Genomic DNA, 27,569 nt, shown 5'->3' with positions numbered 1-27,569 from the left:
TGAATGAACCACCATCTTACAGACCCTTGATAAATAGTATTGAAGAGATTCTTTGGTAGGAAGAGACAGGCCTGTTTAGAGATCCCAGATTTGCTTCCTCATGGTGGAAGCCTTAAAAAAGGAAGAGGAAAGTTCACACCTACGTGACAGGAGGCTCCTTGTCCCCCCCCCCCCCCCCCACACACACACACATCTCACACCCTCTCGCTGGAGGAGCACAGACTGCTATAAGCACGGGGCCTGGGTTCATGCTGGAGGCCCGCTGTACTGCTCCACGGTTCATGATCACTCTTTGAAAAATGAAAGGTGGTAGTTGTCACATTTCGTAATATAAGTATTTCCACCATAACCAGTCTCCAGCTGCTGCTGCCTGAGGAATCGGGAACATACTGTTATTTTCCTCTCTGCCTAGATGCAATTGAGTTCAGTGACCTCAAGAGTTTACCGTGTCATAAAACTATTAGGAAGCAATGAGTTTTGATGATTACCTTTGTTCTTAATAGAATTCATTTAGCTGTAAGTTTATATAACTTAATTTTTAATAATGGCTGTGTGAGTTTATATAATTTAATTTTTAATAATGGCTGTGTTTAACAACCTGCTTGCCAAATTCCTGAAAATTTGACAGTTGGCCCTTGCAAGCCAGCATGAGCCAACTCCAGCACGGTACCGGGTTGCAAGGTCCTTGGGGACCCCAGAGAGAAACCAGCACAAATAGGCCATCCCCAAGCTGCAGTGCCCTCACCTCACCGCTGTCACTGTAGCATGTCTGTGTCTTTTATTTGCTTTATAACCCCTTTCACCACCTAAAATTATTTCCTTATTGAATGATTTGTTAAATTTTAATGTTATTTATTTGCCAACTAGAATGCAAGCTCTAGTGAGAACAGAGTACTTCCCTGTTTGGTTCACCACTGAACACTTATGCATTCAATAGGCCCTCAGTATCCTTTGGTTGACCCAGTGAATGGAGGTAGGGCAAGGAGCCTTCAAGGGTTCAAATCCTGCCTCTGCTCTAAAGTACACTTGCTTTGAGCCTTTTTCTTCATCTGTAAAAGGGTCTGAGCAGAGACCCCCCAGCGTTCCCTTCAGCTATAAAACGTCTCTATATCTGATAAAGACCCTTCTATGCAGCATGGCCAAACAGATCCTCCCCTGAGCATCTTCGAGGGTCGGAGCTAGCACACTGGTTCTTAGGTTTTCCTCTTTCCCCCTGTGGACCCTTTTAGCACAGTGCAGATGGCTTCCCTGAATGTCCCTGCCTATTCCCTGTGCAGCCTCTGGGCTATCTGAAGGAAAGCCAGGCTGCCCCAGCCTGTTCAGTGGCAGCAGATATTGGGAGGCCCAAGGCATTTGCCACTGGGTGACATGCTCTACCTTGAACACAGAGCCCACTGGAGCCAAATGGGTGGCCCTAAAGGGCAGGACAATGTGTCTATGGGCAGCATGGTAGAAGGCCAGTCCTTTCCTCCTTTCTTTATTCCTAGTGCTCCATGGACTGATACTTTGGTAAAATACAATAACAATGAATTACTATCCATTTCTGTGCCTCCTCGTGGAGGGACAGACAGCATCTGTCTGTAGCGCCTGTTGAGAGGCACACCCCTGGGGTCGTCCCTTGGGGATGTGGTCAGGGCTCCTTTCATTCTCACAGCAGTTGGCCTGGCAGAAGCAGGTATTGGAGTCCCCTTCTCTTTGCAATCTGGGCTGGCACCCGGACCTTCCCGTTGAGGACCCAAGGGAGGTGGTGCCACCCACATCTCTATGTTTCTGGGAGTCAGAGGCCAACAGTCCTGTCAGCCAGAATTATCTGTTGGGTCCAAGATGACTGGGTCCAGCCCTCTTTTTATCCGAGAGGTTCAGGGCAGAGGTAGCCACAGAGATACTACCGGCCCGGCCTCTGTGTCTTACTGCTCTCCTCTCCTCTCTGAAAGGTTGTCCTCTCCTGGGGGAGCCGGGGAGGGGCCTGACCCTCCCTCTGCTACTGAGTCTGGGTGTGGCCTGAGGCTTTGGCCCTCAAACCTGGGGCTCATCACAGGGTTTTCTGCCTTCCCCTATAGTTTCGTTTCCTGCCATGTTTGTCTCAAACTGAGATTCAGATGTGCTTTCTCTGAGGGATGGGGCTTGGACGTGGTCTTCAAGGGCTTTCCTTGCCCTTCTGCAGGTGGTCAAACCAGGAAAGGCACCCGCTGCAGAACCAAGAGTAATTATAAAACAAAAAGAGCTTGCACTTCCTGGGTATTCACTCACTCCAGATGCTATTCTGGGAGCTTTACAGGGGCCCTGCCTTTTCATCAGTGTTACAAATGAGGATAGTGAGGCACAGCAAGATTAAGAAATTTCCCAGGCCACATAGTAAGGTAAAGGTTTGGGACTCAGACACGGGCAAGGAGATGGTGCCCTTCATTATGGCACCACACTGCTTTCAGAGAGAAGACATCAGAGTAAGGGGGAGCTGGCACAGCCCCAACTTCATCCTCCTGGGAAACCCAGGCCCAGAGAGGGGCCGAAGCTTCCATAAGGTCACACAGGGGCTCGCTGGAGCCCAGGAGCCCTGCACTCCATCTCCTGCTGTGTCTTGGGGTTTTACCACCTTCAGTCAATCATCAGAGTAGCAGTCTGTTACTCTGCAGGGATTGGAAGGTAAACCCTGTGAATGCACCAGGGTGGCAGTGGCCTGGGAGGCCCAGCAGATACCGACAGCGCCCTCCCCACACACCGTTTGTGAAAAGTCTTGGGCATGGAGCCCTGGCTTGAGCTGCAAAGTTTAGAAACTCTGCTCCCCCATCGGTGCCCCTGCTGCAGAGAAACTAGCAGCTGTGTGGCTCCTGGATGTCACTTCCTGTTTGTGTGCCTGGGCTGAACTAAGAGCTCAAAGTGAAGGGCGAGGGGAGGGTGGAGCCTTCCTTGTAGGAATTAGGATTGTTAGAGGTGGGAAGATCTTAGAGGATTGAGCCCAAGTGTTTCGTTTGATAGACAGGAAAACTGAGGCCCAGAGAAGGTAAGAGCCTGTCCTGGGTCACATAGCTTGCTGGAATCACAATGGTTTTGGGTTTGGTTTGGTTTATTTTCTTTGTTGTTGACTTTTTTGGGGGGGGAGGGGTGGGTGATAGAATCACAGATTGTGTGAGCTGGCAGAAATCTAACAAGGGCCCCAGCCACCTCCCATGTTTCAGATATGAGAGTCTGAGAAACGGGGTGGAGGTGGATGGGGAGGGTAGTACTTTCTTAAAACTATATAGAGTTGGCCTTTGAATCAATGTTTATGGAATCAACATGCAACAAATACCATGGATTCTGACTCAAATAATCACACATGTGCATCCAGATAGGGGTTAGTGCCCTAAAGGACAAGAACAGGGTGCTACCCAGGAGAATTGGGAGGCCCTGGGGAGACTCCCTGAGGAATGACAGTGTGGCTGAAACCAAAAGCACAGGTGGAAGGTGAATGGCTGTGAGGGGGGTTGGGAAAAGGTGTCCCAAGAAGAGGGAAGAGCATGTGCAAAGGTCCTGAGGCATTATTCTCATTTTGTAGATGAGTTGGGAAACCTATTGTTTTTAAAGGAAAGAGGCAGGAGGTAAACAAGTAACTCTTGTATCTCACACACATTGCCTGTGAAAGGGCCCTGTGCCTGCCAATCAATGTGGGAGCCGGAGTTTCCCTCCCATACCTCCTCCAGGGCCTTCTTGAACCTCAGGTCTGAAGGATCCTCTCTCCACCCCATTGTTTTACTGTAACCCTGCAATTTGCTACTCATCATTAACTACACTTGGTACAGGCCAAGGCCCTGCAGTGCCCCAAGACACGTGTAAATGTTGGGCAGGGAACTTTTAGGACATAAAGAAGGAAGTTTATGAGCACCTATTATGTATCCAACATCTTAGCAGACACTCAGGCAGCACTGTTTAACCCTCAAAACAATCCTGCAAGGACAACTCTGGTGCCCTTCTTCCCACTGGTTTGATAAGGACACTGAAGCGCCAAAGGCCGTATAGTCAGTGAGGGGCCACACGGGTGTAGCCACAGTGTCCTCCTCCTGGAGGCTACCTTTTGGTCTATCTGCCCTTGAGCCAGCCCTGAGCAGAGGGCGCAGGGGCCAGGGAAGGTGAACCATTGTGGCTTGGACAGAGGGCACCCTGGCAGGCAGAGCAGAATTCTTTAAATGTTAGTTCCACATTTCTCTGCGGTAGGGGGTGTGTTGGAGGAAATGGATTTGCATTGTTTATAAGTGGTGAGCCCCTTCTGGTTTCTGAATTCATTCTACACAAGAATGTTCTCTGGAAACCGGAGGATAGAAATTCACTGACACGGTCACTCTCCCAGCTGCATTGAGTTAATATCCTAAAAGAACATTGGCCATCCCCACTTTTCTACAGTTTTCTTTCTCTCTTCAGTTTGTGTTTGAGCTTTTTCAAGCCAGATATTTTCTTGGGAGGCTTATTAGAGGATTTATTTTGGTTCCGTTTTTATTTGAAATTCATTTAAATATATACGACAACAACTAATCTTAGGAAGGAGGACCACTCTGCCTGTCATTTCTTTTGACTGAGTGTGTTGGGGCATACTTTAGTTGGCATCCTTTTATTAATTAAGTACAGAAAGTATTGCTTACACTTACATGAATTACAGCAATGCAGTTTTGGAAAGTGTCAGAGAACCAGCAGATATATTTAATTAAATAGCTTTTTTGTTTGGTTTTAAAAGTAATATATTCTCATTGTAGAACATTTGGAAAAAGCAGAGAAGTAGAAAGGATAAAGTGATCACTGTCATGATCTCATTGCATAAAAATTCATCACTATTACCACACGACTGTAGTTTATTGTGGTAAAATATATATAGCATAACATAAAAGTTACCATTTAAACTCTTCTGCTCTGAATTTGACTGCCCTAGGTAACTCATCTAAGTAGAATCATACATTTTTTGTCCTTTTTTTGTGATGGCTTATTCCACCGAACGTAATGTCTTCAAAATTCTCCCATGTTAAAGGGTGTGTTGGAATTTCCTTCTCATTTTGTAGATGAGTTGGAAAACCTATTGTTTTTAAAGGAAAGAGGCAGGAGGTAAACAACTAACTAAACAAATGAGTTAGTGGCCGAGCTGGTATTTCGGGGACAGCTCCCCAGCCCACGCCAGGGGGGTTTTAGAAAACCCTAAAACTGGCTGTTTCCTAACTGTGTTGCCTTGACTATACCAGTTAACCTCTTTGAGCCTCTGTTTCTTCATCTCTGAAGTGGAACCCGCTTTTTTTTTTTGCCTTTGGATCTCACACACAGGTTGAATAATATTTCATTGTATGTATGTACCATATTTTGTTTATCCATTCATTCATCAATGGGCATTTGAGTTGTTTTCCACCTTTTTTGGCTATTGTGAAGAATGCTGGTTGGGCATTGGTATACAAATACCTCTTTGAGTCTCCTTTGACTTCTTTTATATACATACCCAGAAGTAGGCTGCTGAATTGTGTGGTAATTCTATGTTTAATTTTGCAAGGAACCACCACTCTGTCCAAGAATTTTGAAAATTTCTGATTTTCTCACTTAATTTTCCATTTCATTAACTATTTCATAATAAAAACATTGTTTGTTACAGGTTGCATAGTATTCCATTGCATTGCTATGCCACATTTTCCCTCTCCACTCATTGATTTCTGGATCACAGCAAAATATTTTAAATGATGATGATAAAATAACTTGCTTCTGGTAAACAGCCTAATGGTCTCTGTTCATACTTGTTTGAGAAATACTCAACAAAGGTAGGTTCCTGCCTTTAAGGAATTAAAAAATTTTTCCTTAGAGATTCCTGGGGGTCATCCAAGTCAGTGGTTTTAAAAGTTCTTTGTAGCCAGGGAAACCTGACTACAAACAAAATACCAGATAAAAGCACAGTGTGTGATAGCAAGCAGATAAAAGGAGAGAAGATCTAAGAAGGGTGCATAGGGGCTCAGAGATTTGCTCTCTCCGACCTTCGCTTCTCCTCTCTGAGGGAGAGTCTGGGAGATCTAGTGAGATTCTGGGGTTCTCTGGCACCAGTTTGAAAACCACCAGTCTGATCCCGCACTTGAACGATGGGTAGATATCTTGAGAAAGAGGGACTTGCCTGGGGTCAAGTTCATTTTTGTACACTTATTAATTTTCATCTCTACACAAAGCAGCCACTGCCTGCATGTTGGAATCACTTTGGGAGCTTGTTAAAAATACAGGTTCTCAGGATTCTTCCTTCGTCTCCAAAATGGGGGATGTGGAAGTGACCAGGACTGGAGCCCCCAACTCCACAGTCCACACTGGCCTCTGTGGGGTGCTCGCCATTCCAGCTTCCTGCATTTACAGGTGCTTGCCTTTCGACCTCACCCACGGAACTCCTACTCATGCTTTGAGGCCCAGTTCAAAAATAGCCTCTTTCTCTTTGAAGCCGGCTGCACAGCCCCATGCAAGACTGCTGACTCCCTCCTCTGTGGCCCCAGAGCACAACCTGGGACACCCGTCTCCACTCACACTTCTTTCTGCCGTGTATAATAGCTAATTGCTTCCAGGCCAAGATCCCTGACTAGAATGTTAGCTCCTCTGCATTCCTCACAGTGCCAGGCACAGAGTGGGTGCTTTGTGGTTGTTTGTTGACTGAGCTTGGATCTGGTACAGCCCCATATTTGGAGGATAAGATAGCCAAGGCTCAGATGGTCAACAACTTACAGAAGGTCATTCAGCCCATCAGGGCAGTGCCAGGACAGGTACCTGGTTGTCCTGAGGCACAACCCTTGGCCCTGGCCAACTGGCAAGGAGAGCAGCTGTCTAGCCTGAGCAGGGAGCATTGGGCCCAGCTACCTTGTCCCCGAGTCCCACAATAGCCCGGGTTGTCTGAAATCCAGAGGGCTCTGCCTGGTTTGTGATTGGTGTATCTGTTTGGATGTCTAGAATTTACTTTATAAAACTTTAGATAATAGTCTGTGTATAATTTCATATTGGTCATATACAGTAGGGAATACTATGTAAGCACTACCTAGACTGAGCCAGTGTGCAGATGCTAAGAAAGTCCAGTGGGGCGGGGTCAGCCAATCAGCTCTCAAGGATGCAGAGTCTGGGGTGGGGGCCAGCCAGCATCATAGCTGGAGGTGGCTGCTGCAAACCCTCCTGTTATCCCAATTTGCAATCAACAACTAATACTTTTCTAATTAGTACACTGGGGGCTAACATTGTTTTTCAGTTGGGGAAAGAAGTAACTTATGTATTATGATGAATGTCACACATGGGCTTACACTACTGAAATAAAAGTATTCATGTATTCATCTATGTATTTATGATGTGTGGATGGGTTTAAGTAGCTAGTATTCATTCCCATACTTGCATGAAGATGGGAATAGGGTCCCTTATCCAGTACCAGCCAGGAACCCCGGGAGACAGATAGATGGGAGACAGAATCCTGCCCCTGGAACCCTAGCACTTGCCTCCACAGGGTTGCCTAACCTTCATAGCGCTGTGGACTCCTTTCACATCTGATGAAACATGCAGACAGTCCCTTTCTGAGAATGTTTCAAAATGGAAAAATAAAATGGGATTATAGAGGAAATGAGTCATATTGAACTATATAGTTATAATATTAATGAATTATGTTCATTGTAATTTCAGCTCAAACTGAGTTGCTTCCTCAACTGTAAAATGGGGATAATTCCAGTACTTACCTCACAGAGTTTAGTGAGACTTGAATAATGAGTGTAAAGTGTTTAGAACATGGCCTGGCATGTAGTAAGCATTCTATAAATGGTAGCACTTGCTATTATTATTATTATTATTATTATTATAGATTTCTGCTCTTCAGGAGTTCACAATTAAAGGTAGAATGAAAGGTGTAGGACTATAGCCCGATGAAGGGCTAGAGAAAGTGAAATGGCTTCTGACTGAGAGTGCACCATGCTTTTGTGCCAGCCCAACTTGGGTCAGTTCTGGCTCTGACCTTAGCTATCTGAGCATGGGCAAGAGATATCCCCTCTCTGAGCCTCGGTTTTCTGCCCTGTAAAATGGGGATACTGGTAGAATCTACTTGATAGGGCCACTGTAAGCTACACCTCCTTCCCTTCCACCAGCCAGTTAAATCATGTGTCCCTCATTAGCCACATCTCCCTCCTTAAATCTCTGTCCCCCCCCTCCCCCAGTCAGTCCCTAACTGCCAATGAATCCAGCGAATTGCCATCTCTGCCACTGCCCCTGGGATGCTGAATGGGATTGTGTAGCTGCTCTGTTACAACCTCAGCAGGGTCGCAGGGCTGCTTGGCACCCTGTGTCCTGGTCCCTGGTCAGTGTCCTCGTCTCTTGTCTCTCAGTGCTCATGGCATCTGCTCCTAACCTGCGTGGCTCTCAGGCTGCTAGCCCCACCTGCTCTCATCATGCATCACCTAGCTTCCTATTTCATAGGAAAGTGAGGCCAGAGAGAACAACACTCTGAACTTTCTTCTCCTTTCAAATTTGACTGAATGTTCACCCATCTTTGGGACTTAAGGAGAAAACAATTCTACAGGACAATGGGAAAGTGTTCTTGCCTCTATTTCACTTTCCTTTATTCTTGCAGGGTTATCATGATAAGGAGGGTAAAGGTTTTATAGAGAAGTGGGTAGACTAATATCTACAGAATATCCTACTCTGTGTAAGATGGATTGAGTAGGTTATGCTGCAGTAACAAACAACTCCTAAATCTTAGAGGCCAAACCCACAAAAGTTCATTTCTGATTTTAATTAATATGAGCATCCTGGATCAGCTGGAGGCTGGTCTTCATTTAAGGAGCTAGGCTGATGGAGCAGTCACCTTCTTGAATGTACTCCATGGCAGAGAGAAAGAGAACCCTAGAAGGTCTTTCATCGGCAATGAAATGCTTGGGCTCACTCCCATTAGACTAGTCACATGGGCCTATCCAACCACAAGGGGACCAGGAAATGATACCCTCCCGTGAAGGTGGAGAGCCGGAAGTGTGTGGTAGTACATTAGGAGTACCCCAGGTAGAGTATTCCCTCCGTGTCTAGCATGCTAACATCAACTCCGCAAGCTGCTGCAGTCACCGATCTGGTTGTGCAGACAGAACAGTCTCTAGGCTTTCCACTGACTGCTGAGGAGCCACATGGAGAGAGGAAAAAGTCCAAAGCCACCTCTCGGCCCCAAGTGCTAAGCAAAGGAACAATAAGGCACCTACAACTGCCAGTGTCTCAGCAAAGAATGCAGAAGCCAGGAAAAGAGAGCAGGTGATACTGCTAAGAGCTATGGGGAAGGCAGAGGCAGTGGGGTCCAATCAGGGTTTCCACACCACATTCTTCATAACAGACCCATATGATGTGTCCTAAGTGGGGCACATATTTTGGTGTTTTTACTCCATTTCTGAGCTATTTTATGTTTGTGTTTGAGTGAGGGATGTTCTTTCTGAATCGAATATCTGCAGTCCACACACAATGGTCACCTTTTTCTTGTGGCATTTCTGTGGCATTCCCCCAACTTATTCAAGAGCAGTGTGGGTGGGGAAGGAAAGTTGTGTGGCCACCCTGGCAGTTGCTTCTGGGGGTTTTCAGGTGGGCCCAGATAAGGGAACTCGGGAAGAAGACCGTTGACTGCAGGTCCCCCGCGCTGTCCCTGCGCTCATCAGTTTCCTGTGCTGTGGTTAAGAGGCAACTTGTCCTGGAGAGATGTCACACCTGGACACCAGTCCTGGGCTCCTCCCGTCCTTGCTGAGTGGCCTGGATAGGTCATTTCCCTTCCTTGGTGCCTCAGTTTTCCCATCTGTAACATGAAGCCGTTCAGAAGACTGAGGACATGCTTGAGAGGAGAGTGACCCCCAGCCATGTGGGCAAGGTGGCACGTGCGACTGCCCTCTGAGTCCTCCCGAAGTCCATGGAGCTTAGAGTAGGGAAGGCCTGAATGTTTGGGGGTCAGAGGACATTCACCTCAGTTTGCATGCATTTGGTGGCAGGAAAGTTGTATTCTGGGCTCAGCTTCCCACTAGAGGACATATTGGCTGATCCTTGTGGACCTAGCAGTCTGAACGGTGCCTGGCACATGGTAGGTGCTTATATTAAAGACATATTTGTTGAATGAACAAATAAACAAATTCACACGTTACTCCCTACAACTCTGAATCAGTGACGTGCAGACTTTCTGTGGGGAAGGAGGAGATTGGAGAAATTCGTGGCTACAGTCCCCAGCTAAGTCACCTGGGCAAGTCACCAGACTCCTGTGCATGTGGTGAGAGAACCTGCCTCACAGGTTGTTGTAGGGGCTCCAGCTGGCGGGAGGATTTGAAAACACCTTGTGTAAAGGAGATGGGAACATAGTGGACTCTTTGTGGACACAGAAAAGTGGTGCCAGAGTCTGTGAGGTGGAGAGCTCTGGAATAATCATTAATGGGAATTGAATAGCTACAATTTATGGGCTACTTGCTCCAATACCGGCCCCTTGCCAAGCACTTTATGTGACCATCTCATTTACCGTCGTCTAAGAGAGAGGCATTGTTATTCTCATTTTACAGAGCCCAGAAGATTTAAGTGATTGCCCAAGGTCATGCATTTTGCCAACACCCAGGCCTATCCCTAACTTCTATGGGAGCCTGCCTGCTGCCCCATGAGGAGGTGGATACAGTCCCGTCTCTTAGGCACCAGTGATAATAATACAAGTTGCTTCTTTCTAAGTACCTAGTAGGTGCTAGTAGACACTTTACAGATGTTATTGGTCATCCTTTCAACAACTCAAGGAGTAGAAATTATTATCCCTGTTCACAGAGAAGTAAACAGAGGCTGAGAGAGAATGAAATGATTTATCCAGGGTCACACAGCAAGAAAATAGGGGCGATAGGATTTGAACCCAGAAGACTGTGCCATTGGCCGGCCAGAGGGGCACAGGGACTGGGAGCTGGCCCCTTGAGAGCCTGAATCTACCTCTGAAAGGGAGGACAGGAAACAGCCTGAAAACTTTCACTTCCTACATGTGCAATGCCCCTGGCTGGCTCCAGGCCTCTCATGTGGGCCGTTTTAGCTGGGGAGGAGAAGACTTCTTTAGAATTTGACTCTCAGCAGTTCTGATGGTAGCTGGGTAAGCCTTGGATTCAGCAGTCCTTCTGGTCTCCACCCAAGGCCACGGTCTCCTCTCCTCACTTCTCCACAGCCTCATCACGTGCCTACGGCTCAGGAAGCACCAACAGCTCCTGTGCAGGGAGTCTCCGCCTAGAGTCTGTGACTGGGTGTGAAAGGTGATATGAACCCCAGAACTGGGATACAATGCAGAGTAAGACACACTAGCCCAACTTTTCCATCCAACAGAGGGGGCAGGGTGGGAATCAACCAGGTGCATCAGAGAGCCACCTGGAACTGGTGGCAGAGCTGAGAACAGAACCTCTGTGTGTGCCACACCTCTTTGCCTGGCAGTCCTTTGGGTTCTCAGATCACTGCACCCTTGCCAGCACATGTCTAGGCCTCCTTCTCTCTTCCATAGGCAAATGGGGCCACAAGTGGTCTGATAAGAGTGCTGCAGAGCCAGGAAGGCAAGCTCAGAACCTAGACTGTACCGAAGTGCAGCTTACCCAACTCTGCCCTGCAGCCCTCACGCTGTGTCCTGGCAGCCTTTCTAGTTTTCGCCCTTCTTTTCTGGTGTTCTCCTGCTTCTGGGCCGTGCCACTCACTCAGGTTTCAGGGAGGTGCCCATTAAGGACGCCCCGTTTTGCCTTCAATCAGCACACATCAGACCTGCCCACTCTTGCCTTCTGCTGGCAACTTCCAAATCGGGCTCCACCCTGGTTGTCTCTCTAGGATGTCTTTGCTGAGCTGACTGGTCCCAGCAAGTTCTTCAAACTCAACATATGTAGAAAGGAACGCATCAGCTTTCCTCCACTTCCAATTCCTTCCACTCCATTTTCCAGTCAACAACACCATCCACTCTCCCTCTTCAATCAGAAACCTGGAAACCAGCCCAGGCAGTTGGGCAAACTTGAGTGAGCTTTGGGATCCCATGGAGACCTCGGCAGACACAGATTCCTGGGCCTACCCTGCACGGTCTGATTGGTTGGGGCTGGGTGGGTTTGATCTCTGTATTTCTCAGGCTCCCAGGTGATGTGTTCACGAGCCATACTTTGAGTAGCATTGGCCTGGACTCATGAGTGTTTCACTCCCTTGATCCCACTGCCCACTGTTATTGTTGATATTATGATTGCCATCAACTTCAGAAGCAGTTCACATGTACTGAACGCTTAGGTGCCAAGCACTGTACTAGGCATGCATTTAGCCTACAGAGATGTATGAGTGCCAGGTGCTATAATAGGTACTTTCATGTGGTACAAAACATACAAAAGTACTCGCCCATGGCATTGACATTCTGGTAGAGGAAGAAAGAAATTTAAAATGTAAATAAATAAACTACAAAAGGAAAGTCATTTTAATTCCAGGAAGTTCTCACCAAGAAGGTGACATTGATGCCAAGTTTGAAAGATAATTGATTTCATGTAACCCAAGGTCTCAAGATGTCCCTTCCTTCATTTCTCTCAATGCTGCTGTTTCCCATCTCAGCCCCTTGGTTCAGGTCTCCACTCCTTCACTTGGACATCAGCCAGCAGTCCCTTGGCTGGTTTCCTTGGCTGGAGATTTTCCTTCTCCCACCCACACTCAGCCTGCAGCCACCTAATTCTTCCAAATAAAGCAAATTATGTCACTGAAGGATTCCTAGCATCATCAGGATAAGATGCACAGTGGGGATTCAAGGCTCCCGGGGACGATTCTGCACCCCCCACCCTCCAGCTTCTTTGCCACCTGCACACCCCACCCACTTTGTCTCCATACTTCAACAGCTCTGAATTAGAACTTGTCAACTGCCTACTTTGTCCCCCAAACTTATCACCAACCCTCCCATTCTGTATCTTTCCGTTTTGCACAAGGGGAAGCACCTTCTGCCCGTCTTAGGGGAACCCTTCCATCCTCCCCCAAAGGTTGCTCTTCTTCCCTGTCCTTTCCCTCCTCTGAATCTCCAAAGCCCTTCTCTCCTTGACTCTGTCTCATCAAGGCAATCCCACTGCCCGTAGTGTACTCCGGAGTCATCTGCCTTTTCCTCTAGGACCTCTCTAGCTGTCACCCTCTGGTAAGAAAGGGGTCCTTACACTTACTGACATCACTGCCTCACCTGCGGTTCATTCCCTGATCCACTGCAACCTGGCACCTGGCTACAGATGTAGAAACAGAGGCACAGAAAAGTTAAGTTACCCAGGATTGCATAGCCTAAGAGGCAGAGCTGGGGACGCAAATCCAGCCAGCCTGGCCTCAGGGTGTCTGCTTGTAACCACCACATCTACCACCCCTCATCCACCTAGAGAGGTGGGGATGATGGTTATCCCCAACACAGAGGAGGAAACCAACCAAACTGCTCTGTCACATGCTAGCATCAGCCATTGTGTCCTTTGTGGCTGCCCTAAACATGTTTAGGATTAAACAAATAGTGACAGCCTACAACCTTTTGGTCTGTAGTGTTCTTTGACAAGAACAGTTAATCCTCGTATCCTCACAGGTAAGCCAGGTGGGGATCTTGACCTTCATTTTCCCCAACAAGAGGTTGTCTGGGATGCAAGCCAGGGTTCCCCACTCCCAGGATGTAGCCCCCTTGGCCGCAACTCCCAGGCCCTGCAATCGTTTAACTCGGGGTCTGGCAGATGGGCAGATACTGAATGCTGGCTGCTGTCTGACAGATCCAGATCCATGGCTGTTTAGACTGGAGGGGGTCTTAGTGACCCATCGAATGATAAGGTTAGAATGATGAGATTAGTCAGCCCTGCCAGGCACCTTGCTAAGCTCTTGCCTGGATAGCCTCTGGCCTCCTTTGATCAGTAGAGCCATACAGCCAAGGCTCATTTGCTGTGGTTCTCTGCCTGTCACTTAAGGAATAGCCAAAAGTGTGTTCTCCTTTTTTGGGAGTCTGAGCATGAGAGTGTGTCAGGGAAGGTGGAAGATCAGGTTGGATACTCTAGTTCAATTTTTCGCCTTCCAGTTGGCAGGCTCTGTCCAGCTGTGGTTAAACAGCCTAGAGTACACTGCCTCTAGAACAGTGGTTCTCAACCTTCTGGCCCTTTAAATACAGTTCCTCATGTTGTGACCCAACTACAGAATTATTTTCGTTGCTACTTCATAACTGTAATGTTGCTACTGTTATGAATCGTAATGTAAATATCTGATATGCAGGATGGTCTTAGGCGACCCCTGTGAAAGGGTCGTTCAATTGCCAAAGGGGTCTCGACCCACAGGTTGCGAACCGCTGCTCTAGAAGGTCCCTTGGATGCAGCTGAGGGAAAAAGCAATGCCAGATCCATAGCTGGTGACGGTGAGCAAGTCACCGAGACTGCCAGAGCCTCCTTGTTCCCTGACCGCTGGTGGGTGATCCCGAGGATCATTCAGAAAAGGAGAGGCTGCTTTACTGAAAAATGGGAGACCCATCTGACCCATGATCAGTGCTTGCTCGTCAAAAGGACCAGTTTATCTTAGCCCAGGTCCTTAGCCTCCAAACTCTGTTATCTTTCCTATTGCATTGACCTTAAGTCCAGATTCATGGATGGATTAACGCAACAGATCTTCCCTGAACCCCTAATGAGGTGCTTGTAGGCACTTGGTATTGGGACAGGGAACACAAGTGAAGGAAAAGGCAGGGCTGTCCATTATTCTGTGGCCCTTGAGCCAGTGTCAGGGGAAGACAGAATACCCAAGAGAAGTCAGCTTTCAACAGGAAGGTACCTCGCCACTTTTGTTTTTAACATACACATGGAAAAGTCCCATGTGTGATGAATAAGTGGACATACCCATGTAACTACTACCCAGCTCAAGAAACAACATGACCAGTCCCCTCCCAGTCTACCACCCCCACTCTGACTTCTAACACCATAGATAGGGTTTGCCTGTTTTTGAACTTTAAAGAAACAGAATCATCCAGGGCTTCTTTCACTCAATGCTGTGGGTGTGAGATGCATCCTGTTAGTAGCTGTCGCTGGTTCATTCTCAGAGCTGTGTGTCGAATCCCAATTCGATCACAAAAGATCTGCTTTATTTTTTTTTTGCCTCTGTAATCATCTTTGCAATGCTAAAAGTAAGTTCCAACTCCTTCTTTTGAGAAGCTGCAGGTGCACACAGATGACCTACTGATTTACCTTCTCAAAGTATTCTTTGGAAGCAGTCAGGCGTGGCTTGATCATAGGAGAGTCCGGGGTCCAGTTTGCTAAGCAGACTTCTCCATGGATTCCCACAAACTGGAATGCTTTCACCAGGCAGAGGCCCACTGGGAGATTATTGACATTCAAATGCTTGATGACTCCATTGGGGTCAGTTAGGAAGAGACCTCTTAGTGTAAGACCAGGACATCTTAGTTTCAGGAAGTCTGTTTAGTCAAATCTGACAGTAGCGCGATATTCATGCGGCCCCAACAGCCATTCTCCCTCAGTGTGGTGATCCAGGCTAGACGGCTATAGTGGGGAATCCGCTGACCCTGAAACATCTTCACAGTTCTCATCATGAAACTCAGTGGCTTTGTCATGAAAAGCAATAATTTCTGTAGGGCACACCAGGTGAAATCCAAAGGAGAGAATAAGAGCATCAAATACTAGTATTTCTCCCTTAAGTCGCACAGGCTTAGTTCTTTGAACTCTCCTTCGACAAGGCTGTACCCTTAAAATAGGGCGTGTGCTGAGTGACCCCAGGAGCACAGGATGAGGAACTGGTGCTAAAAGTAAATTTTGCTTGACTAGAAGGAAACCACAATACATTTGTCAAGCACATTCTTCTAGAAGCAGCAGGCCTAAGGGCTGCCACGGCAGAGATGCCCCCAGGAATGGCCCTCACAAGACTAGCCACTGAATTGAGCAACCTCCCTCACCTTGGGGAAAAGGAGGGAGCGGAGGGCCAAAGCTTCAGGGAGCATGAGATAGGGCCTGTGGGGGGTGGGCCAGGAAGCTGGATCTGGTCCACAGAGGGCTTGGGGCTGCTTTCAGGTTTGGGTGCCCTATTAATGTTCCAGTCCATGTCTCTTGGTGAGCTAGCTTATGTGAGTTTTATTTGGGATGCAGGCCTAGAGTAGAATCACTGGGTCATAGGTATGCATTTATTCGGCTTTGATAGATACCAGCAGGAAGGATTTAAGCAAGTTGTTAGAATTTCCAGACCCTAAAGCTCCTGGTCAACCAGCTCCTGCCCCAGGGGAGGAGCTGTAAAATGTGCTTTGAAGAAGAGTGGGAAAGATTCTGGATTAGGCAGCCCTTAGGGGTGGGGGTGGGCAGTCCTTGGCTCCTTCCTGTCGGGTTTTTGTCCCCTCTTCTCAGTCTGGGGTTTCCAGACTGTACTCCTGAGAGGTGTCTGGCGCTACTTGGGAGGGGAGGCATAAGGGGGCTTTGAGCTTCACTTCCCTGCTTTGGCCACAGCACTCCGTTGACCTTTGTTTCACACAGCGGAGTTCTGAGAATGACTTCATGTGTTTTTGAGAGTTTTCCTGCGGTGTTTGAAAATGCATTGCTCTAAGGTCCCGTCCAGCTGGAAAATTCTATTTTGGGAGCAGGAGGTGGGTGTGGGAAGGGTTAAGCATTATTCAGCCAAAGAGCCAGTTGGCCTTTTAAAGTTCTTATAGTTCAGTTTGCAAAGCGGGAGATCTCACTCATAACATTCTATAAAAATAGTGTTCAAACAAAACAACTTCCAAAATCTAAAGCAGCGGTCGCCAACCTTGCAGACCTCACTTGCCAACCTTGCGGACCTCACAGACCCCCAGTGGCTGCTGGTTGGCGACTGCTGGTCTAAAGGATGCAGAGGCCAGGCTTCCCTCTGAGGAACATATAGGCAGCATTTCAGCAACAGTCTTGAGACACTGTACTTCCCCCACCCCTCTACATTTAAAAGTTTATTTTAGTTTAGTTTAGTTTCATTTTATATCTCCATTGGCTGTTCCTAATAGTAGTCACTTGGGGTTGTTTGGGTTCAGGACAGTTCCCATTTTTGCCAAGGAGTGGTGACGTGGGCGGCCTGTGTGTCCCTCTCTGGGGTGGAAGCCTTCCCTCCTCCGACAGCAGGCCTAGTTTGGACCTGTAGTTTCACTTGATGAAGGAGGCTGGGCTGTTCATGGGCCCAGAGAGAAATATGGTCTGCCTTGGCATGTAGCTCTTAGTCAACAGTCTGATAAACAGCCATTTCCCAGGGCCAGCAGGGAACAAAGCCTCTGGCTGCTCTGGGATTTGTCTGCCCCACTCTTCCTGAAACAGCTGTTTATTCTTTTGACAGGAGTTGGACCACAGCACCTTCCCTTCCTCCCAGCCCTGCCTCCTTCTGTAGAACGGAGCTCAACAGGACTTTGTTATTTTGCCTTTTACTCTGGGAGGAGAGAAGCAGACGATGAGGTATGTGAAATGTTGGAATGATTTACTTCGGCCTTGTTGGGGTCACTGGGGGAACTGTGAGCAGGCAGCAGTGAGGATCTACCTGGGGGAGGACCCTCGCTCTCCCCTAACCTCTTGCTGGTTCCCCCACTCAGTAGTTCTGGAAGAAGCCAAAGTCCTTCTGTCCCCGGCATAGGATCTAGAAGTGGGAGCTGGCGGATGTTGGCTCAGGGACATCACTGTAAGTTTTCCTGGATTTGGCTTCCCCTGGCAGGACCTCTCGGGGCTGTGGCTGCAGCCTGGGGTTTTCTCTGCAGCACTCAGGGTGACAGTGCAGGGGTCACGTAGGTGGATGCGGAGCCCTCTCCGTGCAGTAGACTCTTTGTTTACTTTACCTTATTTCTCTTGGAAAAATACTTGCACAATGTTGGGATCATGCAGCAAGGCAAAGCTGGCTGGATCCAGGCTTCAGATTTCCAGAAGGGACTCAAGAAAAGGTACAACAAGATGTATCTCAGAGAACAGGTTATACTGTTTGTGACGGCTGGAGTGACACTTAGCCATATATTTAGTCTGAGACTTGTCTGTTTCCTCCGTCTGTGTTTACCCTGACCCTCATAATGAAAAACTTAACTGGAAACAGCCTTCTATGCACTGTTTTTCCAGGAATTATACCATGTTTCTTCCAATGGGGAGCATTTCCCTATAATGCCCACCAATTTATTTATTTATGTAAACATTTATTTAATTATTTATTTTAGAGAGAAAGGAGAGAGAGAGAGACTGATTTGTTGTTCTAGTTATTTATGCATTCATTGTTTGACTCCTCTATTAGCCCTGATGAGGCTCGAACCCAAAACCTTGGTGTATTGGGACAACACTCTAGCCAGTTGAGCTACCCGGCCAGGGCCTACGCCCACCAATTTAGAGAAGTTTTTGGGTAAAGCAGCACCCTCCCTCTTCAGCTCCAGCAACAGCTCCCTGTCAGGAGCTGGACCTGGGAGTCATAGGGTCTGCTTTTCAAATTGGCATCTCCTTCTGGGTGAGCTTGCCATCTCAGCCTCCGCTAAAGCTCAGTTTCCTCAGTGGAAAAGCCACGGCACTGACCATGATGAGGGATGAACAGATGGAGTGAGTGAGTGAGTGAGGAAGACCTGCACCAGGCACACAGGAGATGCCTAGGAATGGCCGAGGAGCCAGTGCTCACCAGCTGGTCAAAGGGGAAGCCAGCCCCTCAATGAGGCTAGCCCCAGATTGGCTAGCTTTGGGCCAATCACTCTGTGATTATCATAAGAGGCAAAAAGAGAGAATGTCCCAAAGAGACCTGAGTGATTAATCCATCGTAAGCCCTCATGTTTTTTGAGAACAGAGTGGTGAAAATGGTGGGCACCAGAGGCCAATGTCCTGGACCTGGACCTGAGTCCCGGCTCTACCACTTCATGCTGTGTGACATTGGGCAAGTTACTTAACCTCTCTGAGCCTCTATTTTCATATATTTAAAATGGGGATAATTCTAGAGTGACTTCACAGGGTTGCTGTGAGGCTTACCTTGAGAAACTGCTGACAAAGTGGTTAGCCCAGGGCCTGGCCTGATTCAGTCTGAGAGCATCAAGTGTCGTTAGGGTCTGAAGCTTATTAAATTTTCAGGGTCTTCTTTAGAGAAAGAATGTAAAATTGCAAATACAATATTAGTCATGGAAATGGATATAGTTGACCCTTGAACAACTGGGGTTTGAATTGTGTAGGTCCACTTATACATGGATTTTTTCCCAATAAATACTGTAAACATATTTTTCTTAAAATTTTCTTTAACATTTTCTTTTCTCTAGCTTATTGTAATAATACAGTATATAATACATATAACATACAAATATGTGTTAATCAACTGTTTATGTAATTGGTAAGACTTCCATCGATAGTAGGCTATGAGTAGTTAAGTTTGGGGGAATCAAAAGTTATATGAAGATTTTCAGCTGTAGGGATTCAGCACCCCTAATCCCTTCATTGTTCAAGGGTCAATTTTATTTAGAATATGACAGACATATCACAAAAATTACAAAAACTGACAGATATTCCAAATCGGACAAAATCCAGACAACAACATCATAATAAAATGATGTGAAAACAATGTAAAAATGATTAGCATTATGTAGGTGTCTAATGCACCAGTCATATTTTGGCTGCACACTCTTGGGTTGCCTTGTTGTCTGACAGTGATTTTGTAGTATCATTTTTAATAGAGACAAAAGAAAGACAAACCAGTTTTGCCTCTAGCAGTGGTTAATCAGCGGTTGCTTTTTATTACTGAGCGTTTAGAAAAGTTTCCTTCAGCTTCACAACTTATTATTGGTGGTGCCTCATCTGGAAGTCTTTTGGCAGTTTCTTGCTCAGGTGGCTCCAGGCCTGAGCACCAGACAACTCAACTCTTGATCCTGGATGGGGTCGTCTGGAGGTTATGGGCATGAGGTCATGATCATCAAGACCCCTGAGCAGGGAGCAGAGCAGCATCTAGTTCAGCTCTTTCTCCTTTCGATAAAAGGAAGGGCTCCTGTGTGTTACAAGGTCCACCTAGGTTCGGTTGTCACAGGGACCCAGGCGGGTGTGCAGCCCCAGACCAAGCACCAAGGCTGGAATGACTCCGCGAAGCAGGGGACATTCCTCACTTCTGGGAAGCATTAAGGCCTTCCCACCCCCCAACCCACTCTTGCAAGGGGCCTGTCGCCAGGCTTTATTGGCTTCTGGGTAAGTAGGCCTCTTGGCTCAATTCCTGTTGGCCAGTAATCTTATCATTTGATCGGTACTTGAAGGAATCTATGGGGCCATTGCAGCAAAATGTGCTCCATGTGGCTAAGTGAACTAACCTCTTACAGTGAGACTTCCAGCCATGGTTGGTTTCCAGGCAGTGGGGCAAATACAAGGAGCAGCTGGGCCCTGAGAGCTGGGCAGTGGTGAGGGGAGCTGACTGTCACAAGTCACAGTGGGGATGGGGGTGGGCTTGCCTTGAGCTTCTGTGTGGTGCTGCCCTGGGGGCCCACTTGCTGCCTCTCAGGTGAAGCCACCTCTCTGCCTTCAGAGCCACACATTAAAAAGTGTCATCACTGTGGCTGCCATCGGTGGAGCAATTACTAACCACCAGCACAATGTGCTTCCTACACACGGTCTCCTTTTGAATTTTTGAGACCCCCAGAGGAGGGTGCTTGATGCTGCATTTTTGTGTGTGAGTAGTGGCTCAGAGTTGGAAAACTTGCCCAAGGCCTACGGTGCTAACTGAGTCAGTGCTAGCCTCATTTCTACCTGGAATGTTGAATCTAAACATTGCAGTGGAGGGTGTGGAGGACAGAAGATAGTTTTTCCCAAGGTCTTTAATGCCCAATTCTCCTGCACCTTCCCCTCCCCTTACCTGTTCACAACACTGTCACTCAGTCTTTGACTCCATCTCCATCGTCCTGGAGTGAGTGAGGCTGGCGTGAGCAGGGGATGGGGTCCAGGGCTGGGGGAGGGGCCACGGGCAGAGGAAGATTCTTCAGTTGTGGGAAGGTTTGGTTTCCTCTGCCACTGCTGTCCCCTGCAATTCCGGCTCCTGGAGATAATGGCTTTTCCAGGGCTTCTGAGCTGTTACTCATCTGAGACCTTCACCTTTCCCCTGACATGAGATGAAGAAAACAAGGTCCACGGTCCACTCCAATTCCTTTCAGAGAGGATTTCTGTTTGGAATCTCAGACCGAAGTTTTGTGTGTGTGTGTGTGTGTGTGTGTGTGTGTGTGTTGTTTGTGGGACAGGTTGGGGGGCGGGGGCGGGGTAAGAAAGAATTAATTTATGAGCCACGCTAGGGAAATAGAAGTGGAAAGGAAGACAAGGAGGGTAAAACTGGAAAGGTGGAGAAATAACAGGCTTTACAAGGTGACCCTGCCCTTAGAAATGCCTCCAGGTTTTTAGCACAATCTGCATGTGTTCCAGGAGGTGGAGGTGTGAGTGGGGGTGGGGGTGAGAGGGGTGTGGAGTGGGGTGGGGGTGTGGTTTCATTTGTGAACCTGTGCAGGGGCCGAGTTCTGGGAGTGGCCCAGGAGCAGCTCAGTGGGAGGTAGGATGGATTCAGAGAGAAACAGGTAGCACCTGACAAGTGCCTGAGAGATGGTAGGAGGGGTCTCGTGGGTCTGGATGTGGCTGAGTTCACCAAGTCCTCTCAGGGTTGGGGGCCAAGTGACCCAGTTACACACTCACACGTGAGGCACGGTGTCAGTATTCAGCAATTCTATTTCTGTGCTCTACCCCTTAAACGGGGAATTTAGACGCAACCCCATGTTTCCTAGTTGGTGACTAAGATAGTCAACCACCCAGCTTCAGAATTACACAGTTTTGAAAATTCTGAAAGACAGACACATAAGAGAAATATGTTTAGACCACGCGCTAGCTGCCAAATGCCTAATTTTTGTCCAGAGAGAAATAGAAAAATGTTTTAAAAGACCCATTGGCCACCCTGCCATCCCTTCCTTCTCTGAGATGTGCATTCCAGATCCCAAGAATCACATCTACACCTACATCTAGTGCTTCGCTAAAGGATGCAATGTTGGCTCATTTGGGTAGCTTCCAATCATGATGAATGGCCAATGCAAGCAATCTATGAAGTCCAGAAAGAAAGGGCCTTCATGAATTATTTCTGAAGCTAGTTTGCAAAAGGAAAAATCATCAACACTTTGCATGGAGAGGCAATTAGGGGATGTGTCTGATTTTGCCTCTCTCTCACGTAGGCCTCGGTGTTCTCTACCGTGAGAGTTTGTGTGCTTTTCTGTTTTACGTTTCTCACACTGGGAGACAAATTGCATTTGATCCTCAGCAGGTGGGGCCGATAAAGCCTGGGATGCTCATCCGGCAGTGTGATGGCCTCCTCAGCACAGGCAGGGTGGTGTAGCAGGGCCCCCACCTTAATCAAAGAAAATGGAAGTCTCCCATTCCCAAGGAGCTCTTCGTGGGGCTGCAGCATAGAACAGATGGATAAACCTTTAGAGTCCCTAATCTACATTTCCCTGCACTTTACTTTTTCACATGATCTTATCCCAAAAACCTCATTCCTCTCCATCAAATATGTTTTGAGCTCTTGCTAAATACCGGGCACTGGGTCCTCCCGGCAGCCTGTTTTATGGACACCAGTAATAAGAACGAGCATTTTTTGGTATATTTATATGGTTCTGGGCACAATACTAAGTATTTTATGGGCATTATCTCTTGCAATCATGGCCATTTTTATCCCCACTTTAGAGACGAGGAAACCAATTTAATATGATCCGTTACAGGTCCATAATCCTTTTTCTGAAACCCTAGTGCCTGGAGTGCAGAATTTTTGTGGTGCAGATTATATATCATATATTATGTGAGAACCCCAGTACAGCAGCACCAAATAATAAAATGCATCAATATCTATGCAAAGAGACATTTAAACAGTCTCGCTCAGTAGGATAAGGATTATGAATAGCCTCATGTCAGTGAGGGCCATGATGCCAATTGAATTACAAAAAATGTTTTTTGGTTTTCAGAGCTTTTTGGAGACATGGATAAGGGACTGCCACGTTTTTAGGGCTCCCCAGTTTCATGTGTATCTGAGCCCCATCTTCAGTCGCTGCCCCATTCCAAAGCCCATGTGTTTGATCACCGTCCACACTTCTCTCTCCAAAGTCTAATTGACTTCTCTCATTTTTAGCACAGACCATTGGAATAACCTGCCGCCTCACTTCCCCAGGTCTGCCCTTGCCCCCACATTCATTCCCCATCCCAGCACTCCCCAGCACTCAGTGGGGCCTCTGAATGAAGTTGGATCAGGTGATACCCCAGCTTTAGATGCTTTTGTGGGTCCCCACCCCCTTTCCGCACCTTACCAGGCTCTCTCTGCCCTGCCCACCCCGCCCTTGTTCCAGCTACTAAAGTGAGAGAACTTCACTATTTATTCTCATTTAGGTTTTTGCTTTTGTCTTTTCTTCAAACACAAGAAGCTTTTTCTCCTGTCAGTGTTTTCTCCTATCATAGTTGCTGTCCGAAATATTCTCATCCCTTCTCATGGCACACTTTTCACCCCTCTCTATCCTGTTTTCATTCCTTCAGAAGCTTCAGTCACTTCCCTAGTGAGGTCTCCCCCAGCCACTCGAATTAAAGTACTTACTTCCCAACCTGCTTTTCCCCACCCAGCACCCCTTCCCCTCAAACACAATTTCACTCAGCAATCAAGAATACTCATGCGCTTACTATGCACCAATCGTTTACTTGCTGTGGGTGTGGAGGGGAAAGGCTGGGTGGGGGTGGGAAGTGCGTGAGCCTAGACTGTCAAGGACTGAGCGGTTTCCCCTCTGAGCACAGGACATGTAGTCAGTGTATTAAGGGAATCAAAGCCAGGAAATGGATGGTTCCTTGCAGCCACTTGCCAAGAGGTGGGTGATCTGAGTACTGGCCCCTGGCAGCCATGGAAACCACTTCCAGTTACTCCCTCATGCTCCCCATTCATGGCAGACCTCATGATCATCCAGGTACTTTTCCTTCTGAGCCCCAAAGTGGCCTTAGCGTCCTTCTCAGCATAAGAGCCCTGTCAATTCATCAACCTGGCCTGATTTGCCATTGCAGACCTATGCAATTTAAGGTAGAGCACACTTCTTAGCTCTAGTTAAATATTCATAAACATTTCCTTTTAGAGAGGATATAGGTAGAAGCATTTCTTAAAAACCGTATCTTGCTCTGGATTTATTGAGTCTATTTTCCCCCTCTTTTTCTTTTCTTTTCCCAGGAGAAAATAATGAATGTCAAAGGAAAAGTGATTCTGTCAATGCTGGTTGTCTCAACTGTAATTGTTGTGTTTTGGGAATATATCAACAGGTAATTATGAAACATGTTGAAATGATGTAGATGAAAGTTACTCTGATCTGCTAGTGTTAGCCAAGTCATCAGGTTGAATTAAAGGTAGATTCCACCTTGTCCATTGGTTAGGCTTATATGCATGCATACAAGTCCTTTGGTTGATCTCTCCTCCTTACCCAACTCTCCCCTGAACTGTCTTTATAAGCATTCGAGCTCCAAGTGCCTTCTGGCTAATTCACTAGCTTCCTTCCTGTTGTGTTCCCAATGTCTTGATTTTTGTACTTAGGCAGTTCTGGGCAGGCTAAGCACAGAAATAGTAAGGTCTTATTAAGCCCAAAATGTAATTAAAATTATCCATATGGCCAGATACAGAAATTACCTTTAAGAAATTTCAGACGCAAGTTCCATGAGAAATCCACCCTGGCTTTTGCAATCCTGGATATTTGCAGAGTTTAATGGAGCAACTCAAGTTGTTGACTTTTGTTGCAAAATACACTTGTGATTCATCTGTGCCTGGCTGAAACTTCTTTTCTTTTCTTTTTTAACTCTGGAAAGCAAAGGGAATTAAACATTCCTGAGTGCATTCACCCAAAAGCACTGCTTCTGTGCTTTTGGAAACTACAATGCCTCAGAGATTCCAGCTGGAGAGGCTTCTGATAGAAAAAGGGCTCCACAGGCAGCTGCAAAAATGCACGATGCCTTTGACTTCAAAGGCCCTGGTACAACTCGTCCAAAAAGTCCATCGTACAGCTCTAGGCAGGGAGAGCTGTCCAGGCACCATTAATACACTCATGGTGAAGTGTTTTAGTAGCCCCCACATTCACCACGACAGCCTGGATTAACATGCGAATGTCTTCCAATTCTTAAATTCTAAGATGAGCCAACAGGACCATGTGGCTACCAAAAAGGAACTGCACCTTGAGGTCCCTCAGTAGAAGAATTGCTCCAGAACTTGGGAGCCTTCCCCCTACACCCTGGGGTGCTGCATAATCTAACTGCTTTGGGAGTGTCATTCTGAACAACTCATTTTAAGAAAAACAAGATGAGTGTGACCAAGTTAGAAGGCCTACAAACCAGGTCTTTCAGATTGAGGAAACTGGGGGTACTTAGTCCAAAGAAAGGGTGAATCAGAGTTAGGTGAAGGGACCCCAAGCCTCCTTAGGTACTCCAGGGCTGCCTGGGGCTGGCCCTGTGCCACCACTTATCTCCTCGGTGACTTTGGGCAATTTACCCAGCCACTCTGTTCCTCATTTTCCCTATTTTTAAAAATGGTGATAGTAACAGTACCTGCTTCATAGGATTGTTGGGAGGATTAAATAAGATATTGAGTATAAAGCAGGTGGAGCAATATCTGGAACTTCATAAGCACTCAAGAGATGCAAGCTGCTATGTTCATCTTCTTCATCATCACCATCACCATCGTCCTCTACTCCAGAGGCAGACTAGGACAGGGGATTTTGGCAGATGGCAAGAAGCTCTAGCAGTTGGAAGAATCCAACAGAACAAGTAACCTTTGGGGGACCTGCCCTGAATTAGGATGCTTGTGTGGGTAACCTTCAGGCTGTGAGTGCTTGATTGGATAACCATGGTGCTTTGAATCGCAGCCAGAGTTGTGCTTCCATATTTTGAGGGTTCACAAATTAAATTATTGGAGCCAAAGGCACAAATGTGCATAAAGAGGGTCATTTTGCAGTGCTGGGCACAGACTTTGCTCAGTAGTCAGGGCAGGTTCTGGCTGCTCATCAGGGCCATGTGGCACCCAGACTGTGGCCACATCATTCTTCAATGTGAGGAGTCTACTTGAGTACCTGCAAGGTGCTTAAAAGGCAACAAATCCTTTGCCACCTTATGAACTGGCTGTGTGATGATTTGAGGTGAGCTGAGGGCACTAACTTTAGATAGGTGGGTGGTGATGGGCTAAAAAGGATTTTAAAATAACTGAACACATCAAACGATTAGTAAATAAAACTGCTGTCAGCAGAGCATCTGAAAGAATGTCACCTAGGACAGCGTTTGATTTGAAGCTTGATGGAAAAAACATCTTAGAATTTTAGAGCCAGAGGAAACTTTAAAAGTTACAGTAAACGAATAATGATGATGATGGCGATCATGCTGACAGCAGCTACCAGTTACTGAGTGTTTGTTTGCGTGTACTAGGAACTGTGCTGTGCATTCCCTCCAGCTCTTAGTCCAAGTTTCTAGATGAGGGAGGAAGTGTCTCTGAAGCTCTGAGCTGGATGCGGCATTAGGCTCTGCAGTCATTTTGTTTTCCGGGGGAAGGTAAATCCTGGGTGAGGGCTGGCTGGGCTGTGGTGATCCATCTGTGAGCCTCTCTCCCTCATTGAAGCCACAATGAAGAGCTGTCGTCTTTTTTATCTACTAAGATTTGAGTCTCCAGAGACCTCCTTGTTCTGGGTAAATACGGAAGTGACTGTAGTGCAACTTCCCAGTATCCTGAGGTCATTAGTTTTAACTCAAAGGAGGGTGGAAACCTAGGAGTAGCTAAAACCAGGCTCTCAACTCAGCCCGGGGCTTCGGTGATAATGGCTGCAAAATAGCTTCTCTCAGAATTAAAAGTAACATGATATGTTTTTCTTTCCCCTTTGCTTTTAGCCCAGAAGGCTCTTTCTTGTGGATATATCACTCAAAGTAAGTGCTTTGAATTCTAGATGTCTCTGGGACGGCTCCCACGACCACGCCTACACCTCCTACAGTCAGTTCTTAACATGGCAGCTGGTGATGGTTCTGTGCTCAAAGGTGGAGGGCAGAGGTGGGCCCCCAGAGATCTGGAGAGCATGCCTCTGGCCTCCTAGACATGCCTTTATAGAGCCATGGCTGTGTGTTGCCCTTGCTTCTTTCTCATGAAGGGTCTCTTTAAGTGGTGTCCTTTGGAACATTCCTGCCCTTCCAATAAAGAGAGTCAGGGTGGATAATGGTCCCTTCTGCTAAATTTCTTTGGGACAAAGGATCATGAAAAAACGTTTGGAACTCTGATGAACTAGTGGGTGTATTATTATTATTGTTATTACTAGAGACGTGGTGCACGAAATTCATGCGGGGGGGGGGGCTCCCTCCAATCTTGGGCCCCTTGGGGGATGTCCAACTGCTGGTTTAAACCAGCAGTCGAACATCCCTCTTTACCCACTTCTGCCTGCCAGCCTAATTGACAACTAACTGCTTCCCTGCCAGCCTGATTGCACCCAACTGCCCTCCCCTGCAGGCCTGTTTGCCCCCAACTGCCCTCCCCTGCCAGCCATCTTTTGACCACACAGAGGCAGCCATCTTTGACCATATGGGGGCAGCCATCTTGTGTGAGGGCGTGGCAGTTAATTAGCATATCCCCTCCTTATTGGCTGTGGGCACTGCCATCTTTGAGGGTGG

The 27,569-nt window shown here is 47.2% G+C and overlaps 1 protein-coding gene and 1 pseudogene across 4 annotated transcripts in view; one reads left to right on the top strand and one right to left on the bottom strand.

The window, feature by feature from the left end:
• The first annotated feature begins 5,602 nt into the window (after positions 1 to 5,602).
• Positions 5,603 to 27,569, top strand: part of LOC102751930 (N-acetyllactosaminide alpha-1,3-galactosyltransferase) — a 69,647-nt gene continuing 47,680 nt past the window's right edge. Inside the window, exons 1-5 of one of the 4 annotated variants that reach the window (XM_015570644.1) lie at positions 5,603 to 5,762; positions 17,257 to 17,372; positions 17,507 to 17,592; positions 24,118 to 24,206; positions 26,802 to 26,837. In XM_015570644.1, coding sequence (XP_015426130.1) covers positions 24,127 to 24,206; positions 26,802 to 26,837 — 116 coding nt within the window. In that variant the 5' untranslated portion in view covers positions 5,603 to 5,762; positions 17,257 to 17,372; positions 17,507 to 17,592; positions 24,118 to 24,126. The remainder of the gene's footprint in view (positions 5,763 to 17,256; positions 17,373 to 17,506; positions 17,593 to 24,117; positions 24,207 to 26,801; positions 26,838 to 27,569) is intronic. The other 3 variants (XM_015570643.1, XM_006774000.2, XM_015570645.1) reach the window with 3 other exon arrangements.
• LOC102757284 lies at positions 15,053 to 16,011 on the bottom strand (annotated as a pseudogene).

This window comes from Myotis davidii, unplaced genomic scaffold (genome assembly GCF_000327345.1).
Source record: "Myotis davidii unplaced genomic scaffold, ASM32734v1 scaffold964, whole genome shotgun sequence".
NCBI classification, from domain to species: Eukaryota; Metazoa; Chordata; class Mammalia; order Chiroptera; family Vespertilionidae; genus Myotis; species Myotis davidii.
This window is presented reverse-complemented; position numbering and strand designations above follow the sequence as displayed.